Here is a 20,587-nt window from a genome sequence, read left to right as displayed (position 1 = left end):
AGAACCAGTGTGTGTCAGTGTCTGCCTTACTTCTCCAGTGCCAGAAATATGAACTGATCCTTGGAGCTGTTGATGCAGCATGCTTTCCTCCTAACAATTCTCAGCTTGACCCCTGGTCCAAAACTGCTGGGAGTGAGGGAACAAGTCAACCAGGAGCATGTTTCCAGGGAATGCTTAAGCCTAGGCTGGTATTAGATGGTAGGTGCAAGAAAAAATTGGACTGTGTCTGTGTGGACAATGGGAGGTTGAGTTGCGGTGCTGCAATGGGCAAAGTAAGTGGAGGCGGAATGGGGATAGCCGCATTTGGGAAGCATTTCTTGTTTCGAAGAGGGATAGGGGAGTAGATGATGCATATACTTGTCAGCTCTCTGAAGAGGTTAAGCAAGTACATCATAATAATACTGAAGGAGGAGACCTGTTGCACTTTAATGAAGATAGTGAGTTTAAAAAAATGCAGACTCTGGCTCCTGCCAGTTCTTGTTAATTGCATCTTTCAGTTGCAGTAACTTCTCCCTGTGAACACTCCTCACCATTGCCACCTTTGGCCAACAGATCATTTTTTACTCTTCCACTGTTATGGAAATGAGAATTTCTTGTCCACTCTGATAAATAAGTTTTTTAAAGCCTTGTAGTAAAGCGCTTGTTGTTTATCTTGGGATCATGGTTTTAATCCATCACTCTTACTGTCCACATGGACAGTCTTTTCCCCAGAGACTGTTGTCCAGGTCCTAGTCTGAGACATGTTATCTGGTCTCACCTTTGTAACTACAATGAAGGTTAAGAAGAACACAGCTCGGTGTGATTTTTGTGAAAAGCACATTAGTGGCTTAAGGAGAGGAATGGAGTAGGAGGATGTTGACTCAAATCCACTCTTGAGTCCTATAATTCCTTGAAGGAAACAGAAAACTAAAAGACAGTTGATGTTAAGGTAATAGTAACCGTCTTTTACTGTTCCATTTCCTCACTTTGCAGGTGAAGGTACATATTAAATTGACAAATCCGTTCTTAAAGGAGAACTGAAATTTAATATAGGAGATTCTAATAATTTCACCTAATTACAAAAAAGACTCAATCACTTACAGAAAAAATCTCCTTGGTCCAAGGCAATATTTATGTGGCTGATGTCAGCTGGGCCCATCCCCTTCCCCTCTGACTTGCAGTTCAGTCCCTTCCCACCTACCCCTGAAAAAACTCTATTCTCTTTGCTCCATTTTCACTCAGTCTTTGGACACCTCATCTTCTCTCTTGAAGTTAAGTTCTCCTGTACCTGATGACCTAGCCCACCTCCAAGGGTCATATTTTCAAAGGAGCTCAACTTCTACTTAGGCATCTAGGTCCTGATTCAGGAAAGCAGCAGGTATTCCTGACAGCACTATAATCACGTGTTTAAAGTTAAACACATGCCGAAGTGTTGTTCTGAATAGAAATCGATTTAAGTACATGCTAAAGTGCTCTTGTGAAGTCGGGTTCCAAAAGAGAGCGGAATATTCAGAAGAGCTCAGCACCTGGAATGCAGTTGGAAGATCTGGGCCCTTATTTTAGTGCCTAATGGGAGCTGAGCTGTTTTGAAAATCTGGCCCTGAATTTCAACTCCTAGTTGAGTAATTTCTAACCCTTGCTGGAAATCAAATGCTGGTAGAAGCCCGAATGAAAGGGAACCGGGCAGAGTCTGGAACTCTCTCTAGTTCTCTTCCAAGTGTTGTAAAGTGTTCTGGAATTTTATGGATGCTTGAATACGGTCAGTTACTGTCTCATGCTCCTCCCACCCCAGTACCACATGCTATACCTTCTGTAGGGCACTTTGACATGCGTGGTAGCAGGGTCCAGTTGCTCAGTGTACGACAGGCTACCATGCTGTAGATTTAAACCCTGACTTGCTATCCACTAAGTCTCTGTGTAGACAAGCCATTATTCTCTCTGTTCCTTTTGCCATCTGACCAATACCACAGGAGAAGAGGCCCACCCAGGAGGATTATGTTTGTGTCATTTAAGCTTCAGGGGAGAGGAGAGGGGAACGGGCGGTATCGCAGGCATTTCAAAATTCAGGTCACGTAATGGCTCTCATAGTACTGTATTCTAACTTGGCACTGCTAAGTACAGTACTGTATTGAGATGAGGTGGCATATTAGTACTGAATTTGAGGTTAATAGAATTACGCCTTAGGAAACCTTACATGAAAATTTATCAGCTCATGCACAAAATCTACTTGCCTGCCCTTTGCCGTGATTGAAGCTAATAGGAGGGGGAAAAGGTAACATTCACCTGTGTAAAAATAATAATTAATAATAATTCTCTCCGGGTGAATGGACATGTTTTGCAAGGCTGACTTAATCATACATTATATTGGTGACAGAACTGTGATGTCTAAGACTTTTTTACTTTAACCGTTAAATGTGTCAAGTGAAAAATGCCACTGTAAATTTCTGTAGGAACATGCCCCATCAATGCAAAAGGCCTAGATGTTGCCCTTGTTCTTATGCCATCCAGTTATTTGTCATGTTATTTGTTATTTGTCAAGCTACGTAATTATTTTGTTGCCACAATTTTAAAAGGAATTAATGCATTTGCTACTTTGAATTGAATGGCAACTGCCATTTACTAGGTTAGGCTAAATGGAGCAGTTAAAATGATGCAGAGGAAGTGACGTATGCTATATGCACTCTATGCAGAATGCATTTTATTTTGAGAAATCAGCATTGCTTCAGAAAGTTGAGAAGTTTGTGTGTTGGCTAGTACTATACTGTGGAGTCTTCACAAAGGGATTTATTCAGCCTGAAGGTATGTTTGAGTTTTGTAACAGGCTGGAAGGAAGAGAGAAGTATTAGTATCACTAACTCAGAAATGGGAATAATGATGTTAATGGCGCAGAGTCACTGAGTGTTAGCCTCTGCCTGAGGCAAGATTGTTGTCAGGGTGATGTTACTCTGTAGGACACATCTTCTGTAAAGTCTTTGGACTGCCTGCCTGTAAGAAATGCCTGGTAATTAATGAAGAGATGTTAAGGACTTAAGTACCAAGTCACATGACTCCTCCAGACTGCCAATAAAAGACTCCCTGGAATCAGATTTCAACTGCAGGGGCTGATCCCAGCCATGCGTGTTGAATCTAAGAAGCAAAAGCTAACTTTGCAGGAGATTCTGCTAACAAAATAATAAGAGTTCTGTAGCAATTTTGGGCCCATTTCTGGGGCTATTTTTGCCTTTTTTCCCTGATCTATAAGGCTTTCGTGGCATGGAATCTTTGTAGCCTTCAGTACTCTGCTTAATGCTTTCATCCCATCTTCATCAGTTCGTCCAGACACTTCCTGAAAGAATGGGGGCAGGCGCATTAGCCATCTGTGTGAGTACAGACTGTCTGTTGTATGCGGAGGGAGGCCTCTTCCAGTCACTAGTTTATTAAACTGCATAAACTTAACAGTGTGTGCATCTGCAGGGGGAAGACGCTGGGTAGTATCAACATGTCTGAGATTGGATGACTTACTTTTTTATCTTTCAAATCTAAACTAACCAATCACTGTGGATCTATTCAGGATTTTCCTCTTCTGCTCCATCCACAACATCCTTGCACTGTGAGCCATTGTTAATTTCATGGGGGGGGATGAGTGAGTATTTCCTAGTTTTTTCTCACTTTTACTCTGAAGGGAAATACAGGCTCTCTCTCTCCCCCCTGTTTATATTGGACACCTAGTCCAGGAGGCTGTTACAGTGGGAACACGATAACATGTACTAGAACTGACATGTTTTTGGTTGATTCAGTAAACTAAAATGGTATGATTGGTATTTCTCCTCTCTCGTTTTTGATCCTAATCTTTTCACTCTATTTTGTGTTTAGATGACCTGTTGCCCCTTCGAAACAGTGTCTAGTGATGGTGAAATTGATTGACAGTTTTGTTTTTTAACCACAGGCCAACTGCAGCGTGTAATTTAATTAAGATAATTTGAAAAGGGCAGAAGTGAAAAAACATGTTTCTGAAGTGTAGGACTAGTCTTCTAAAATTTACACTGCTGTCTCTTGTTACACTCTGCAATGCCACTAAGCAAAAAATGGTTAAGTGGGCCAATCATTTATATCTTTATCTAAAAAAAAGCAACTGATTACAGGAATCAGTGAATTTAAAAAATACAAGTATAACCATATTTTGATTAATTTATTTCCCCAACTGAGACTAAGTAGGATTCAGTTCACTGCTTAGAGACTGCCACGGGGAATGGTTTCTTACTGATCACTTAAGTAGGTTTTTTCTTTCTGCTAGAGGCAAGACTTTTATATTTTACATAGTTAGGTCTAACAAAGATTTATAAATATGTCAGGAATTACACAGGATATGTCGGCTTTAAACAATTTCCTTTTTCTAATCTCTGTTAAAGAATAGGACTGGGAGATCTGGATTCTGTTTCTGGATCTTTTATAGACTTCCCTTGTAAACTTGAGCAACACACCTCACCCCTTGGGCTTCAGTTTCCCCATTGTGAAATCGAGATGGGTGACCACTTACCAGCTTCCCAGTGATTATATGCGGCTAAGACATGCATAAGAGTTTACAAGTTTGGGGCCTTAATTAGAAAAGTGTTTCAAAATCCTCTAATGGAATTATTATTATTATCATTATTATTTGTCTGGTCCATACAACCCAATCTTTGCGTTGGCATATATCTTAAATGAAAATAGCTTATGGTAGTCACTTGTAATTCTCATAAGAAATATTATTTTTAAAATGGCATCTTGGCAACAGTCAGTGAAAGCTGGAATTTGAACATTGACTATACTTATTTATCATATGTATTTATAAGGTGATCATTACAACACAATTTTTAATTATATGGACTAATACTCTTTCTCAAATAATATAGAGTATTTATAACTTATTCTATAGCCTTAGCTACACAAGCAACATCTTCTTTATATGTCAGACCAGCACAGTCCAAGAAAGTCATTTACATACCAGATAGCATGAAGTTGCCAAGTCCTGGTATCAAACAGATGATTCTACTACACATTTCCTCAGAGAAGCTGTGCTTAGCAAAAAGATGCATCAATCTTGGTAAGAAACGATTAATGCAAATTCTCTCTTGTACCTGGAATAAGGTACAACCTGGCTTAATAGCAAAGTCTGGGCAAGTGTTCAAGTTAATTAATGAGGTGGAGTTGAAACATCATGTTGCATTTAAAGAGATTAGAAAATAGTAATGTTTATTTGAAAACAAAACCATAGGTGTGAGTATTGTTAAATAGCTCTGTCCCTATATGTAACACACAATTTGCAGACAAGATTTGAGACATTTCTACAGGGTTTCTACAGACAAGACTTGAGACATTTCTACCAGGTTTCAGTGCTTATTATCAATACATTCCCAGAGTCAGCTGTTTCTTATATGCCACACTTTGAATTCCATGGTGTCATGGGTCATCGTCATCAGTCTTGTTAGCTGCTAATAAACTTGATGCCAGAAATATGTGAAAACACTTTTTAAAAAATGCTGGTTGAATGGATTTAGGTGAGTTATATTCTGCTTGCCTATAATAAATAAACCTAAGATGATGTGATGTACGATGCGTTAAGCTACTGCTAGATGAAGAGAGTTCTCCTTTCAACCACAAGCTATCTTATCTTGGTTTACATTTCTACCCTTATCTATTACTTACCCTGTTACCAATAGGTTTTATCTGGACACTTTATCTTGTGGATTCTTCATCTCTTGCAGTCTTAAGTCAAGGCAGGTTATCTTTCCAAAAGATAATGCTATCGTTCAAACAGAAGTTATGGGCTTGATGCAGAAATTATTGGGTGAGGGAGGTTCTTTTCTCTGTGTTATATAGGAGGTCAGACTTGGTGGTCAGAGTGGTCCCTTCTGGCCTTAAAATCGGAGTCTAAGTTGATGATTGAGATTTTGCAGCTAACATAAGTGGTCCCTTCTGAGTCTGGCCCACTGGTTACTGTAGCAGTATAGCTTGGCTACTGCAGTGTATTATCCACCCTATCTCCTAGCTACAGATAAGTTGTGGCTTTGGACTCCTCCTCCTTACTTTCTTTTTCCTTTCCCTCTCCTTGTTCTCTGTCCTACCCGTTTATAAAGTACTACTTCATAGAGATTTTTGCTGTGGACTAAAGTAAAACAAACAAAAAAAACCCCACCAGCCCTACAGACTGTTCTATTTCAAAAGCTTAATTCTTAACTGACATGCAACCTCCTGTAGTAAATGTGACCGACTGCTCTCTTTTCCTCTGCTCCCTTAAGCAAAGTAAATCAGCAGTGAGGCTGAAGGAAGACATGAAGAAGATAGCTGCGCTGCCACTGAGCAAGCGGAGGGATGATAGCTGTCAGAAGGTGTTCGGTGTGAGCCTCCAGGACCTTCAGCAGCAGGGACTTACCAAGAATGGCCTCCCAGCGGTGGTGTGGAATACAGTAGAATATCTCACCCAGCACGGTAAAGTTGACACAGTCTCTTTCATTTAATCGTGTTGTTTATGTAAGTCTCTTCGAAGGAAGTTTTCTGTTTGTTTATTTATTTTCGTTTATTCGGCATGAAAACTGAATCAAGTTGTGGCTCAAACTGGGTGCTGAAAATACTACTGCATTTGGCTTTCCTTTTTTTGTTTGGTTGCCTTTATGTGGAAGTATATTCAAAGGGACATTCACAAATGTAATCTGCTGTGTTATAAAGTGGCTATAAAGAATAAGTTCATTTTATAATTTAAACAGTTTTCATAACTAGACTTGCATTATTGCTTGATTCAAATTAACCTGCTATGCCCATCATTTCTGACTCTAGGTCCTACACATAAGCATAGTAAAAAGAACAGGAGTACTTGTGGCACATTTGTTAGTCTCTAAGGTGCCACAAGTACTCCTGTTCTTTTTGCGGATACAGACTAACATGGCTGCTACTCTGAAATAAGCATAGTAGTGAATGTGTATGATTGTGAATAGAATGTCGTGTGTAATTGTAAGCCCCAGAATGGGCTTTTTGTTTTTATCAATTAGCACTGGAAGGTTTCATGTAAGCCTCTAAACTTCCAACCTCTCTTTCCATACATTTAAGTTGTAGAACAGAATGAACTTCTTTCTCAGCGGATAAAATACACCTCTTTGCAGAGGGCCAATGCAAGGCCATTGGTACAAATGCAAAGCATTTCTGTGGCTCTTAAGTGATGGCTAAGCCTTGTGCTGGCCTGCTACATGGGAGTGAATTTCACCCTGTGAGAATTTACATCTTCTGGTCTCACCCTGGAGAGTGGAACAATGTCCTTTTTAAGGATTCTTCTTCATGTCTGCTTTTTAAAAGCCTTGTAATACTGGTTAAATTGTAGTGTTTAGGTTTCCAGCCCACACTTTGAGAAAATAACCAAGCTTTTAAAAACAAACTCACAATAAGCTAACAAGAGTTAGTATAGGAAGTGAATTCACAGTGCAATAGCTGTTCGTGACTAACTCTCAACAAATAACTTTCCAAGTAGGTTAAGCTAAACAGGGACAAAGCACTCTTATTCTGGAATAAGAGTGTCCACATATAGAGTTATTCAGGAACAACTGTTCCTGGATAATTCCCTGGTTAGGCAAGTTGTAAGATATTTCAGATGTGATGGAGGAGAGAGAAATCAAGGGCCTGAGTCTCTTCTCACTTCAACTTATATAACTCCATTTCAGTCAATGGAGGTACACTGGTATAAAAGTGGTGTGAGATCTCAGTCACCCACCAAGACCTTTGCATAGCAGGTGATGTGGGCGATTGCTGTTTGGGGGCATGGTTTGGACCTCACTTTTGTGTAATTGATTTGGTTAGTGAGAAGGAGGGTTGATCATTTTTAGATTCATTTTCATTTTGTGTCATATCAATGAGGAGGCCAATTTGGTAATGCCTTGATGTAGTACATGTAGCATGTACAATCTTTTGGAATTGGAGGCACAGTCCACTGGGGGTTATATTGTACACTGGAGAATGATTAGGATTCTCAGCGAACGTCCCAATATTAGGGGACTTGTCCTGCATCCTGACCTTACGTCGGTCGGGATGCCCTTTGTCCCGATATGGGGGACCGTCTGGACTGTAGCTGCGGTGCCGCCACTCACCGCTTCCTGGTGCAGCTCCCGATGCCCACCCGCCAGCAGGAGCGCCGCGTGCTGCAGGGGCGGGGCTTGCAGGCGCAGGGAGCAGGCAGAGAGCCCTCCGCCCCCCGACCCGACCTGCGACCCTAGGAGCCAGAGGGTCAGCCTGCCGGATGCTTCCCAGGACGAGAGCCGCCCCAGGTGAGTACCGCCAGGACTCCCCACCTCGCCCCCTGGCAGGTCCCTCTGGCTCTTAGGGTGGGGGGGGATCTGCGTGCTGCCAGTGCCTGCAAGCCCTGTTCCACAGCTCCAGCAGCTCCCACTGGTGCTTTTCCCAGCTAGTGGGAGCCACAGAGCTCGCACTTGTGGCAGGAGCAGCACGTGGAGAGTCTGGAGACTCCCCTCGCCGCTCTCACCCTTAGGAGCCAGAGACCTCCCAGCAGGGCTGGTGAGTGCGGCCAGAGTGTGATGGTGAGTGTCTGGGAGGTGCGGGGGTGGGGCGGTGCTGGGCTGTGAGGGTTTGGAGGGCGCTGGGCAGCGCGGGGGAGTTGTGTGTTCTGGGGTTCTAGACAATGAGGGCCTGTTGGGGGATGCTGTGCGGTGGGGGAGATCTGTGTGTGTCAGGGCACTGGGCAGGGCAGGTCTGTGTGGGGCATTGTGTAGATGTGGTGGTGGGGCTGTGGGGAAGGGCACTGGGAGGGAGGGAGAGGAAATCTGTGTATATTGGGAAACTAGCGAGTGGGGGGTTCTGTGCGGGGTGCTGGGCAGCTGTGGTGGGGCTGTGGGCAGGGGGGCACTGGGCAGGGTGTGTGCACAGCACTGTGCATTTGCGGTGGAAGGGTTGTAGGGGGCCCTGGGCGTAGTGGATCCAGGGGGCGCTGGGCGGGGGAGCTGTGTGGCGCAGCATGGGCCCACCCCCAACAGGAAGGCACACGCTGGTAGCACAGGGCCAGGCGGACGAGTGTGCCCCTGGCTCCGGTCGGGGCTGTGCACCTGTGTCTGTCTGTCTCTCCCTCCCCCACACTGCCCGCTCTTGCGATCTGGTCACCCTAGCATACATTATGGTGAAATCTTCCCTAAACCCTTGAGAAGATTAGTGATAAGTATTCCTCTGTTGTATGCATTGTGAAGGGCCAATAGTCTGCCCTTGGGAAGTAACATACAGTGCTTGGGCCAGATTCTCCACTACTTTGTCTGTCTGACGCAAGGTCATTGTCATAAACTGGTGCAGCGCAGTGGGGTCTCAAGCCACGTGTATTTTATAGTGGTGCAGTGCTGCACCTGTATTACCCCAATGTGTCTAAAGTGTGGTCGGGCTGGGGATGAAGATTGACTGGTGCTCCCTTTGGAGTCTTCCAGTGTTGCTCCTTGACTGGCATGAGAGAGCGTTGTGGACTGTGATCGCATACAGCAATGGCAGATGGCTGGAACACTCGGTTGTTTTTGTAAGAAGGTTCCTAGAGCAGATGTTCCTCTGGATTTTTCCCCTCTCCGCTGAAAACATTTCTGTGCACCTACAATTTGCTCTCCCAAATTCTCTGAGCAAGAATGTGGACTTTCTTTAGAAGGCTTCTTGGCATTGATCCCAAGTGGTGGGTGGATGTGAGTGAACAAGCCTCCCTCAATGCCATGACCACTCAAATGAGTGTACACGAGATGGTGCTGAGTTTTGTACAGCTTCTTCAGCTCCTTCTGTTTTCCCATGGGACCCTTCTGGCCATCATCATGTCTTCTTTCACTTGAGTTTCCTCGGGGACTCTTCCTCTGGTTTTGTTTTTGTTTTGTTTGGATTCTTCTTTATCCAAACTTAACAGCTTCACATCTTCTGGTTAGTGAGAGAAACAAACTCCTCTGAAGTTTACAGGCTGAGAATGGCTCCCCTTTCTGTACCTCTGAGTATGGCGCTGTGGCAGATTTCCTTTTCTTTATTGTCCCAACACCTTGCTGTTTGAGTTTAATTTTCCATTGACATATTTTCTTTTTCTACCATCACTCGCCTGAGGACGGTAGGGAAGCAGAGATCGAGGAACCGGAGCAGTCAGTTTCTGCAGGATTTAAAAAACAACAACCCATGAACCCTTTTCTGGCCTGTATGGCTGGAAACATAACCTTCCAAATGTTAATCAGTGCAGTTACTTGGTGAGGAATTGTACTGAAATCAGGTAGGGGATTGGCTGAGACACATCTGGTGAATGTACCCTTTTCTTTAGATACATGACTCCTTCCTCTCGGTTGCTCCGTGCATCTCTGATTTTTAGATTGTAAGCTTTCTAAGGCAGGGCCTATGTAGATATTGCTGACCTGTGCAACAGCAAGCATGTAATAACAGCTAATGTGAGAGCATTCATCGGCAAGCCTTGTACCATCCCCTAGGTCAGTGGTTCCAACCTTTTTTGATCGCACAGCCCATCAGTAAAAATGTTTTGAGCACGCACCCCCTGCTCCTGGCCGAACAAGTGGCACTGCTCCGGCGGTGCTCCTCCTGCCACACACCCTGAAGGATCCTCCTGCGCACCCCACTTTGGAGACCACTGCCCTAGGTCAAAAGACCTAGGGGATGGTACTAGGAAGACAAATCCTAGGACTCCAAATGACAGAGCTTCCTGGCTTCTGTGAGTGAGGGGGGTTGTGTAGAGAGGGGTCAGGATGGAGGAGCGGAATCTTTGCTATTCTACCCCTCAACCTTCTGGCTACATTTATTGAGAGAAAAGAGAAGGTGTCTGCTACTGTGCCCGTCTTCCAACCTCCATTGTTCAGCCCGGGGATATCCTCTGTTTTTCGACAAGCAACAGCAGAATAGAATCAACCTGCTTTTTTATTGATCTAGTCTGTATGATAAGAAATACTCTTCTTTCCCAGTAGATTCACGAGGCTGTGGGTTAGGATTGCCAACTTTTTAATTCCAGAAAACCGAACACCCTTGCCCAACCCTTTCCCGGGGCCCCGCCCCTTCCTGATGCCCCGCCCCTTCCTGGGGTCCCGCCCCTGCTCACTCCATCCCACCTCCCTCCCATCGCTTGCTCTCACTCACCCTCTCTCACGTGCTCATTTTCACTGCAAGGCCCAACAGGCAGAGTTATTGTTTTGACAGATGTATTATGCTAAATTCAGGTTTTATTTGTTACAGGACGCTAAAGCTGGCAGCAAAATAGTCAAAAAGCGTAATTTAAACAAAAACAAAATTTCACAAGGTTTTCATGATTCTTTCCCTCACCTCTTCCCATTTTTCGTAACCAGCTCCATGTATTTCGCTCACTAAAGTTATTGTAATTTTATGTGTGGAATTAGGACCACACATTATCACAGCTGCAATGTGCCATTAAAGGCCCACTCCTGAAGCCCAAATACAGATCCACAGAGCACAACCACAGAAATGCACCTGTCCAGATACCTATATAAATAAACCTCTTGAAACTGACTCCCACGCCTACATGCAGATACACGTGTATTCATATGTACACATCTAACATGCACTAACACATATACTTCCACATTATTTAATATTACAATTGTTGCTTAGTGCCTAGAGACCCCAACGAAGATCAGGGCTCCAGGTTGGTAGGTGCTGGACATATACATAAAAAGCGAGAATCTGAAACAAAGAATTTATAATGTAGCTAGACAAAGGTGGGGAGAAAATGTATGGTACATTGGCTCTTCTGCAATTACTAGTCAACAACATTCACTTTTTAAGAAATAATACATTTCTTTTAGAGTTTCCTTCTCTTATAAAATATGTATATATTGTGACAGACCCAGACCAGTGGGGTACAGGAGTCTGGTAGAGGGCAAATATACTGGTCACTGGATGAGCAGTTTTCTGTTCCCTGAGTGACCAGAGCAGGGGCTGCACTAGAGTAATCAGGAACCTGCTAGAACCAATTAAGGCAGACAGGCTGATTAGATCACCTGCAGCCAATCAAGGCAGGCTAATCAGGGCACCTGGGTTTAAAAAGGAGCTCACTCCAGTCAGGCAGGGAGGAGCCAGAGGAGAGGAAGTGCATGTGGGGAACTGGGAGCAAGAGGCACAAGGAGCTGAGAGTGAGAGGGTGTGCTGCTGGATACAAGCGTTATCAGACACCAGGAGGAAGGTCCTGTGGTGAGGATAAAGAAGGTGTTTGGAGGAGGCCATGGGGAAGTAGCCCAGGGAGGTGTAGCTGTCATGCAGCTGTTACAGGAGGCACTATAGACAGCTGCAATCCACAGGGCCCTGGGCTGGAACCCGAAGTAGAGGGCGGGCCCGGGTTCCCCCCAAACCTCCCAACTCCTGATCAGACACAGGAGGAGTTGACCCAGACTGTGGGGAAGATCACTGAGGTGAGCAAATCTGCCAATAAGCGCAGGACCCACCAAGGTAGAGGAGGAACTTTGTCACCATATTCATTTCATGACAAGTTTTTTAAGTCATCAATTTTTTTGTGCGCAAGCCTGCAAAAGGAATAAAAGTCGAAGAGTTAGGCTGCAAATTTTATTCACACAGGTATACACATATGCGGCAATACGCGCACCTCCCTACACAAGGAGAGAGTCTCTTACACACATACAATGCATGCATGCACACACTTGCCTACACAGAGACACTTTTTCATACACTTTTCCAGTGGCTGCCTAAATCACCAGCCGGAAAGGGAGGAGGGTGGGCTGGACGGGAAAAGTGGTGTGTGTGTGGGGAGGGGGGGATGGAGGAGAGAGGATGGGGAGGGATGAGAGTGGGGTGGGGGTTAGAGAGGGCAGTGAAGGAGAGAGGGTGTGTGTGTGTGGAGGAATGTGGGGTGGATAGGGATGCAGGGGGAGGCGGAAGGCTACAGGTGAATGAGGATGTGGGGGGCCCAAGAGAGTATAGGGACATAATGGGAGTGCAGCTGTGTATGGAGGTGAATGGGGTGCAGGGCTGCGGGGGGTGAGGGACATGGGGGTGGTGGCCCTGGGAGGTGGAGAGGATGGGTGGGAGAGCGCTGTAAGGGGTACAGGGCTAGGATGAGTAGGTGTGGGGGGCAGGACAGGATGGGACCGGGGAAGGGATGCAGTGAAGGGGATGGAGATGCAACCCCATTCCCAGCACTCGGAGATGGGGATACGCATACCTTGAACTCCTGGGTGCCGGCGATGGGGTGACAGACAGACAGACTGTGGCTGCCCCTAAGACCAGGAGCTGGACATGCCAGCTGCTTCTGGACCCGGGAGCCACGCAGTAGCTAGCAGGGACCGCCACAAACCCAACAGTCAGCAGCCAGGATCCCTTTTTGACCGGGTGTTCCAGTGCTAAACCGAACACCTGGTCACCCTAGCATGGGCTGCCTTCTACTGCCACGTTCTAGGGTGAAGAGACTCTGTGGGTTTGTCTTCACTGCAATTAAAAACCCGAAGCTGGCCTGTGTCAGCTGACTTGGGCACATGGGGCTCAGGTGAGGAGCCTCTTTATTGCAATGTAGGTGTTCGGGCTTGGGCTGGAGCCTTGGCTCTAGGACTCCGTGAGGTGGGAGGGTCCCAAAGCTTGGGCTGCAGCCCAGTCCCAAACATCTGCATTGCAATGGAACAGCCCCTTAACCTAAGCCCTGTGAGCCCGGTCAGCTGTCACAGGCCAGTCCCAGGCATCTCATTGCAGTGTAGACACACTCTGTGTATTACAGATGGTTGGAGTGAGATTGCCACCACCATGTTTCAGTGTTGTTTTATTCATGTAGCACAATGACTTGTGAGGATGATGTATAGGGAGAAGATGCTTGGGAGCTAATCAGCTAATAGTCAAGGGGAAAAGATCATGGTAATATCCTACTGGTGTATTGATAAAATGGACTGGTGGCAGCACACTACGCTCCCTTAAAGAAACCTGAAACCCAAATGCCCCCGTCTGTCTGCCAACATAAACTGATTGAATTAGATCCTCCTCCATGGTGGAAACTTAAGTGACCCCTGGGTTCTAAACTGAGAAGGTGATGGTCTGATAAAGATATCATCCCCATCCCTTCTCCAATGTGAAAACAAGATCTAAAAGATGTCCACTTGTGTGAGAAGAGCCTGGGATAAACTCATGGTTTTCAAGGCAGCCATGAGCTCCTGAGGTAACCTGGAAGAGTAATTTTCTGCATAGATGTTGACCTTAACTAGGAAGAATAACTAACACGGCCCTCCATGTGAGCTCAGTTAATTTGGATGGGAAATAGGAGGTACACAGTGCACCACCACTAATGGCAATTCAGTTCCATCCTGGAACTCTCACTAGAGTGAAGACCCACGTGAATGGTCACTGCTGACATCTAAAGTTAGATGTGGACAACCCACTAGAGAACCCCTGGTCAAGTTCATGTTGAACTGAATACCTAGCCAAGCTAGCTGAGCTGGCTGTAGGTCAGCTGTATCATCTAGACACGCTGTGTTATACAGACAGAATTGGCATTTTATGGGGGAAGTTACCGCTGCAAATGTTAAAAATAGCCCATTTTTTCCCAAAACCATCTAGCCTAGCCTTTTTCCAGAATGACTTTCTTACTGGAAGATAAAGAACGTCTTATCTGTGTGGGGAATTTGTTACTTTGCCCAACTTCTCGCACACAAATGCTGTTCATTACTGTTCTGCAGTGCTTCCCATTGTCCAGCAGATGTCAGACTAGCATTTCACATTGCAACATTGGTTTCTGTGCGCAGGTGTATTCTGCAAGTTGGGCCTTGTGTTTTAACGATGTCTCTTTCTGCCTCTTTAAAATGTTCCATGCTATGTTTGTAACCCTTTTAGTATTAAGCTTCAGCATGAAAGAGTAATTCTGCAGAACTGGTTTGAAAGAATGCAACGTTTTAGTTACTGGGGTGCTTTTAAAAAAAATATACTGACTCTTCAGTTTTGTGGAGTTGTTCTACTTAAGTGTTTGAATCTAGGAATGTCCTTGGAATGTAGTGAACTTTTTAATATGATGTAGTTCTCCTGGCGTCCTCTATGGAAGATGTAGATTTTTTACTTACTGGAACAGGTCCACTGAAGCAAACGGGACTTTTCACATGAATGAAGTTACTCACATAAGTGGTAGCAGGGTCAGGACCTGACTGGGCACCAGTTGAAGTATGTGGAAATAGGTTCCAGCCATTTGAGCCCAAATCCAGAACGGTGCTGAATATTGACAAGTTATACTGAAGTCATTAGGCATTGTGGGTGCTTGGTTAGATATTTGTAGGATTCAGGATCTGGTCTTCAACATTCATTATCCAGAGAATCCACTGGCTAATAGCTTTGTGATATTTGTGGTGTCTTGGTTACTTACAGAATGGTACTGTTATCAGCAGGGTGTGCTAATTGAAAGCCAAGTGCATGTTGTTTGTTTTACTCATGTTTAATATGTAATTACAGGGCTGACACAGGAAGGTCTCTTCAGGGTGAATGGTAACATGAAAATGGTGGATCAGTTGCGTCTGAAATATGACCGCGGGGAGGAAGTGGAGCTGGCTAAAGATGCTGATGTGTGCTCAGTAGCCAGTCTGCTGAAATTATTTCTGAGGGAGCTACCAGATGGGGTGATCACTTCTGCATTGCATCCCAGATTTATACAGCTTTACCAGGGTGAGTACAAGTAAAACCCCTTGATAACCTGACATGTAGTTGCTTTCTTGGGGACCAGAATTTACAGACTCCACCTGCCTGTATAGCATTTCTTATTGTCTTGCTCTTTCCATTTTGGATTTCCCTTGGCATCAACCACCATCTCGTCCCAATGCATATGCTTACACACACACGCCTAACAATGTGAGTTGAAAACATCGTGGTTGTGTATGAGATAGCTATTACATCTTTAGATAGAAAATGGTTTCTTCCATAAATGGCAAACTCAACCTGGGAGGTGACTGTCAAGCTACATTCTTCCCCCTGGCTCATGCATCATCACCAGTAATAAAGATTCCTCAGTCGGAACTTGAATTAACAGTTCTGTTGAATAATGCATCGATCTGATCTCTTTATTGTATGGGCCAGAATAGACTTCAGTGGCCCTACTGTCCTTCCAGAGGATACGAGTGGGTCCCATTGATTTGGGGGGAACTATTTTATCCAGTTGCAGGAGGTCTGGGTCCCTTCTTGCTTTCCCACCACCTGCAGAAGCAGCAAAGCTAATGGATAAAAGTACTAGAAATGTATCTTGCCAGTAAAGTGAGTGGTTGTGACTGCACACGCTAAGGACTAGAGTGTGCGTTTTAAAGCATAGCCCTGAGTAAAGGACCGTGCAATGGTTACAATCACCCTGGTCTCAGTCCCCACCCTAGGTTGGCTGGAGTAATGAGTGGGGATTGGATTCAGTGCTTGGAGGCTGATGAGAAGAGAGAGCAAGGCCATAGTCCCACTTTCTCCGTGCCCCCCTTGGGATGATGTGTTCTCTTGGAGATGCAGGGCAGAAGCAGTCCAGGAGTGCAGGAATTGCTTTTGTAACTGGCCCTTCTGCAGGCTGTGCAAATGCAAGGGAAAGCTCTTTACGCCCTTCTCCACACTCCGTACACACACAAGGATGCGCTGTCCCATAGTTGAGAAGAAGATGTCATTGTTTAGAAGGCTCCTTTCCTGGTAACAGTCACGCTTACTGATTATGATGATGATGATGATTATTTTAAGATTTCATCAGCTGTGACTTATCTACCTATGGTGCCTCTTGTATTTCATTCCTGTTCTGAAATGGAAAATTGTTTAGTACCTCGTCCTCCAAAAGGTCATACCAGTGCATTATGTTGGGAATTACCAACACGTGGTATGAACAACACAGGTAGCCAGCCATTTGGAAAGCTCTATTCGTACTTTGGAATCCACAGGCAATTTCCCCTAGGAATGGAGAGTTCCTCTGGGTATATATATCTCATTTCCATGGGAAACACGTCTCTAATTAACAGAGAGATCTGGCCACTGAATGCCACTGTTGAATTTAAAACACATTGGTGCACTTATTTGTGTGACATACAAACTTTTTCTCTGCACAGGCAGTTTAATTAGGAAGCTGTGAAAGCACCTTGGTGATTAAGGTTTCACCCTATTCCACAGTAAATCCTCATTTTAGTTCTGTTATAACTTTGGCAGGAAAGCTAGGATCTGATCTGAAAAATGCCAGATGGATGCTGAAAGCTAAGAATTTTTCTGTTAATATTGAAGTGTGAGTGAATTTTTTTCTGTGGCATATACAGGTCATTAACAAATTACCTTGATCTGAAATGTTGACTTTGGCAGGGGTTTTACCTTCGTTCACTTGGTAGGTATCTGTGGTTTTGAAGCTGAAGGATCAGAGTTCTAGTTTCTGCTGTGCAGGTTTGTGTGAGTTATCCAGGTATTTATGTATGGGTTTACTGGCAGATTCACTGCAAAATGGCACCCTCTTTTGTGTATGTGTGGTTTTCTCTTGCAAACCATGAAGACAGTGGGTCAAGCTATTTTTGGGTTACAAATTGTTAAAAATAACTTTTTGAGTCTGGGGCCACTCATCTGCGACTCCACAATGAAGATTGCTACTAAGGTTTCATTACAAATTTGTATTCACTCCCATTAAAACTAAGCTCAGGGAATGTACTTTTGTGAATGCTTCAGGGTACGCTAGAATTCATTTGGAAAGGTTTGAGGGGATTGGTGTCAAAACATCTGTAAGTTATCTGAGCCTAAAAGTAACTTTTTAAAATGCCTAATTGTGGAGTGAGAGGAACCCCTCTTGCCATAAATATAACTTAATTAAAAAACTACGAACTTTACTGTCTTTATATGCTGTTAACGTGTAGGGCATAGTTTAATTAAAGCAGAAGTCTTATTAAAAACAAACAAACTGTAATTGTGTAGTATAGCAACAAGTACTTTATAAAGTCAACATGGCTTGATGTGCTTTCTAAAGTCTATGCCAGTGATACTCAAATTTCAGTGGTACAGGAGCCAAATTAGCAATCAGTATTACCCAATAGAGCCACAGTAGGATGACTTCATTGTTTCATTTAATGTAGTATTATATATCCATATTTAAACAGTATGACAGGGGAAACATTTAGTTTATATTATTCTCACAGCAAAGTGACTGACCAAGTTTTATTATTTTATCAACTACAATTGCTTTAATAACATAGTAAAAACATCCTCATTGGTAAATAACTTAGATTGGTTAATAATTAAATCACACAGAGTTATAATATCATGTGCTGCAAAGAGCCGCAGGAGACACATTAAAGAGCCACTTGTGGCTTGCAAGCCCAGTCTGAGTATCACTGTTCTATGTAAGGCAAGGTGAAACAGGAGCCCAGCAGAAGGCTCCTAAATGCCAAAGGGTATGCAAGATATGAGAGAGAGAGAGAGAGAGAGAGAGAGATCGGCAGAGCTAGAAGAGGCAAGAGGAGGTGGAGAACCAGTGGAGCGCCTGAGTCCCACAGCGCTGGTTATCTAGTCTGTAGAGGAGACTGAGGTTTCTCAGGGGTTGGTCCAAAACTGGGCAGTACTTCCCCCCAGGAACTAAGAACCTGTCGTCACCACCTTCTGCTTCAAATGCAGGGTGCATTTCTTCAATCTGCCTTCTCTAACATAAGCACAGAGCAGTGTGCACATTTTAAAAACAAAACCCTACCAAAACAAAACACACACTGAATATACAGCCCTCCCCCTAGGAGGGGACACGAAAGAGAGAGAGCGAACCACATGTGACAGAGGTTAGGCTCATAATTTCATGCACTACTGGATGGTGCTCAGATACTCTGGTGATGAGGGTGCTATAACAACCTATCTAGACCAGCAAATAGAATCTTTGGAAAGCTGAGAATCTTGTAGAGCTTTAGAGTTCGGCATGACAGAGTCCACTGGTGGGAAACCAGGAACACTGCCAGGTAGTGAACTTCCACTTTGCAAGGCAGGGTGGATGGGTATGAAAGAGAGAGAGAGCTCCTAACCCTATAGTTTAGTTTTAAAAAAATATTTCAGTGAAATTGACAACCAAGTGTGTTAGCTTTAAGGTTGTTACTATTTATTTCCACTGAAAAGAGGATTTAAATGTATGGAAATGAACTCTGTTTATACAATCCCAGAGAAAATATTACAACATATTCTAAAGGCACCCTTCACTCTGCTCCATATTCTCTCCTAGGCCCTGGGACAAGTCTTCCAGGAGAGGGTTTGCAGCAGTTCAGGTCGCTGCCACACCTTTGGCAAGGTGCTTGTAGCAGGCCACCATTGCCCCAAAAGTGGGTGGCATTGGCTAGAGAAGATGCATGGGTAGGTGATGCACTGGTTCTAGCACATCCCTATGCAGCCTCTGCCAGCTGGCTCCTGTGGTGCACCTGGCAGAAATTAATGCTCCCTGCTATGGTGGAGGACATGCCCCTCCCTCCCTCCGCCTATACAGAGTGTCTTACTGGTACAGGGAAGTGTGACTGGTACTTGCATGCCCAAGCAGCGTGAATCAAACCTATAGACTAACAGGAAGCATCACTGCTTGGAGATTTTGTTGTTGTGATGGAAGTTCCCCTTCGAAGTGCTCTGCAGCCCCCAGACCAGGGTCCTCTGTAGAAGATGGTTTATTCGTTCATGTCTTATCTTTTGTTTCTTGATCTCTGCCTTGTAAAGACCCTGGTACATTCTAGGAACCAGTCAAGCACAAGCTCTGTACATCCAGCCCTTATCCCCTTCCACCAGTCACTTCCTTTCAGCAGGCCAAGTTGTTACTGTGACTTTCCTTCCAGAACACAGGAAACTTTTTCTTGTATAATCCTTTTGTGGTGTTACTCCCTTGAGTAGGTATGTATTGAAAAGTGGGCCCCACTGTGTGTCGTTTATTTTTTGGCACTCCGTGTATTTATGTTGAAGAGCAACCTAATCATAATGCTTGCTAAAGATTGTTCATATGCGGTCGCGGCTCCATCTGAGAGTGTTGTTTTTGTCACATGTTGCATCTAGAGTGAGCTCATGTATTCCCCAGTAGCCTTGTGTGGCAAGGTGAGGCAAGTAGTATCATTGGAAGGGCTTTCTAGTAGGAGAGCAGGGAAGATCTGTTCTGCAACAGTTCATTCCGGTGCAGCCCTTTATATCATGCTTCCTAGCCAAGCACTGTCCCAATTAACTCCTTAAAGACGGAGCTAAAATATGGGTTCTCAACTTCTGTAGGCCAAGTTTCAACCGGAGAAATGGGTCCAAGAACGAAAATGGGAGCTGACCTTTTCATCAAAGTATTTCAAATCCAGCACTGTAATAAAGCTGGCCCAACTTCTGTGTGGTGCATTGTTATTGGCTATGGCTGGTCATTTTTTCAGTGTTGCTTGGCTTGTATTTTCCTTTTGATTGATATCATGGTTAGCTGGGAACTAGAAGAACAACTTGTTTGTTTTCTAAATACACAAGATACGTATCAACCAATAATAACACTTGAAGCTGCATTTCACTTTAGATAACTTTAGAGAGGGAGAATAAATGCTGCTTTATGAAGTGGATTATGAGACCCGTCTCTGCATCATTATGTTCCTGGTTTGGGTGGTTTACCCCCGAGCTACCTGTTTACATTATTATAGAAGGTGGTGTGGGTTTTTTTTTTTGGTATTTCTTTTATTGACTTAAACGAGGTGTG

At 44.3% G+C, this 20,587-nt stretch overlaps 1 protein-coding gene across 8 annotated transcripts in view; it reads left to right on the top strand.

The window, feature by feature from the left end:
* Nucleotides 1–20,587, top strand: part of FAM13A (family with sequence similarity 13 member A) — a 208,120-nt gene that overhangs the window by 7,985 nt on the left and 179,548 nt on the right. For 5 of the 8 annotated variants that reach the window (XM_039540440.1, XM_039540441.1, XM_039540437.1 and 2 more), the window contains 2 exons: nt 6,237–6,426; nt 15,385–15,594. In XM_039540440.1, coding sequence (XP_039396374.1) covers nt 6,270–6,426; nt 15,385–15,594 — 367 coding nt within the window. In that variant the 5' untranslated portion in view covers nt 6,237–6,269. Of the gene's footprint in view, nt 1–1,351; nt 1,358–6,236; nt 6,427–15,384; nt 15,595–20,587 lie in introns of all 8 variants that reach the window. The other 3 variants (XM_039540442.1, XM_039540436.1, XM_039540439.1) reach the window with 3 other exon arrangements.

Source organism: Mauremys reevesii, linkage group 5 (assembly GCF_016161935.1).
Source record: "Mauremys reevesii isolate NIE-2019 linkage group 5, ASM1616193v1, whole genome shotgun sequence".
NCBI classification, from domain to species: Eukaryota; Metazoa; Chordata; order Testudines; family Geoemydidae; genus Mauremys; species Mauremys reevesii.
Note: the sequence above shows the minus strand (reverse complement) of the source record. Positions and strands in the feature narration are given on the sequence as shown.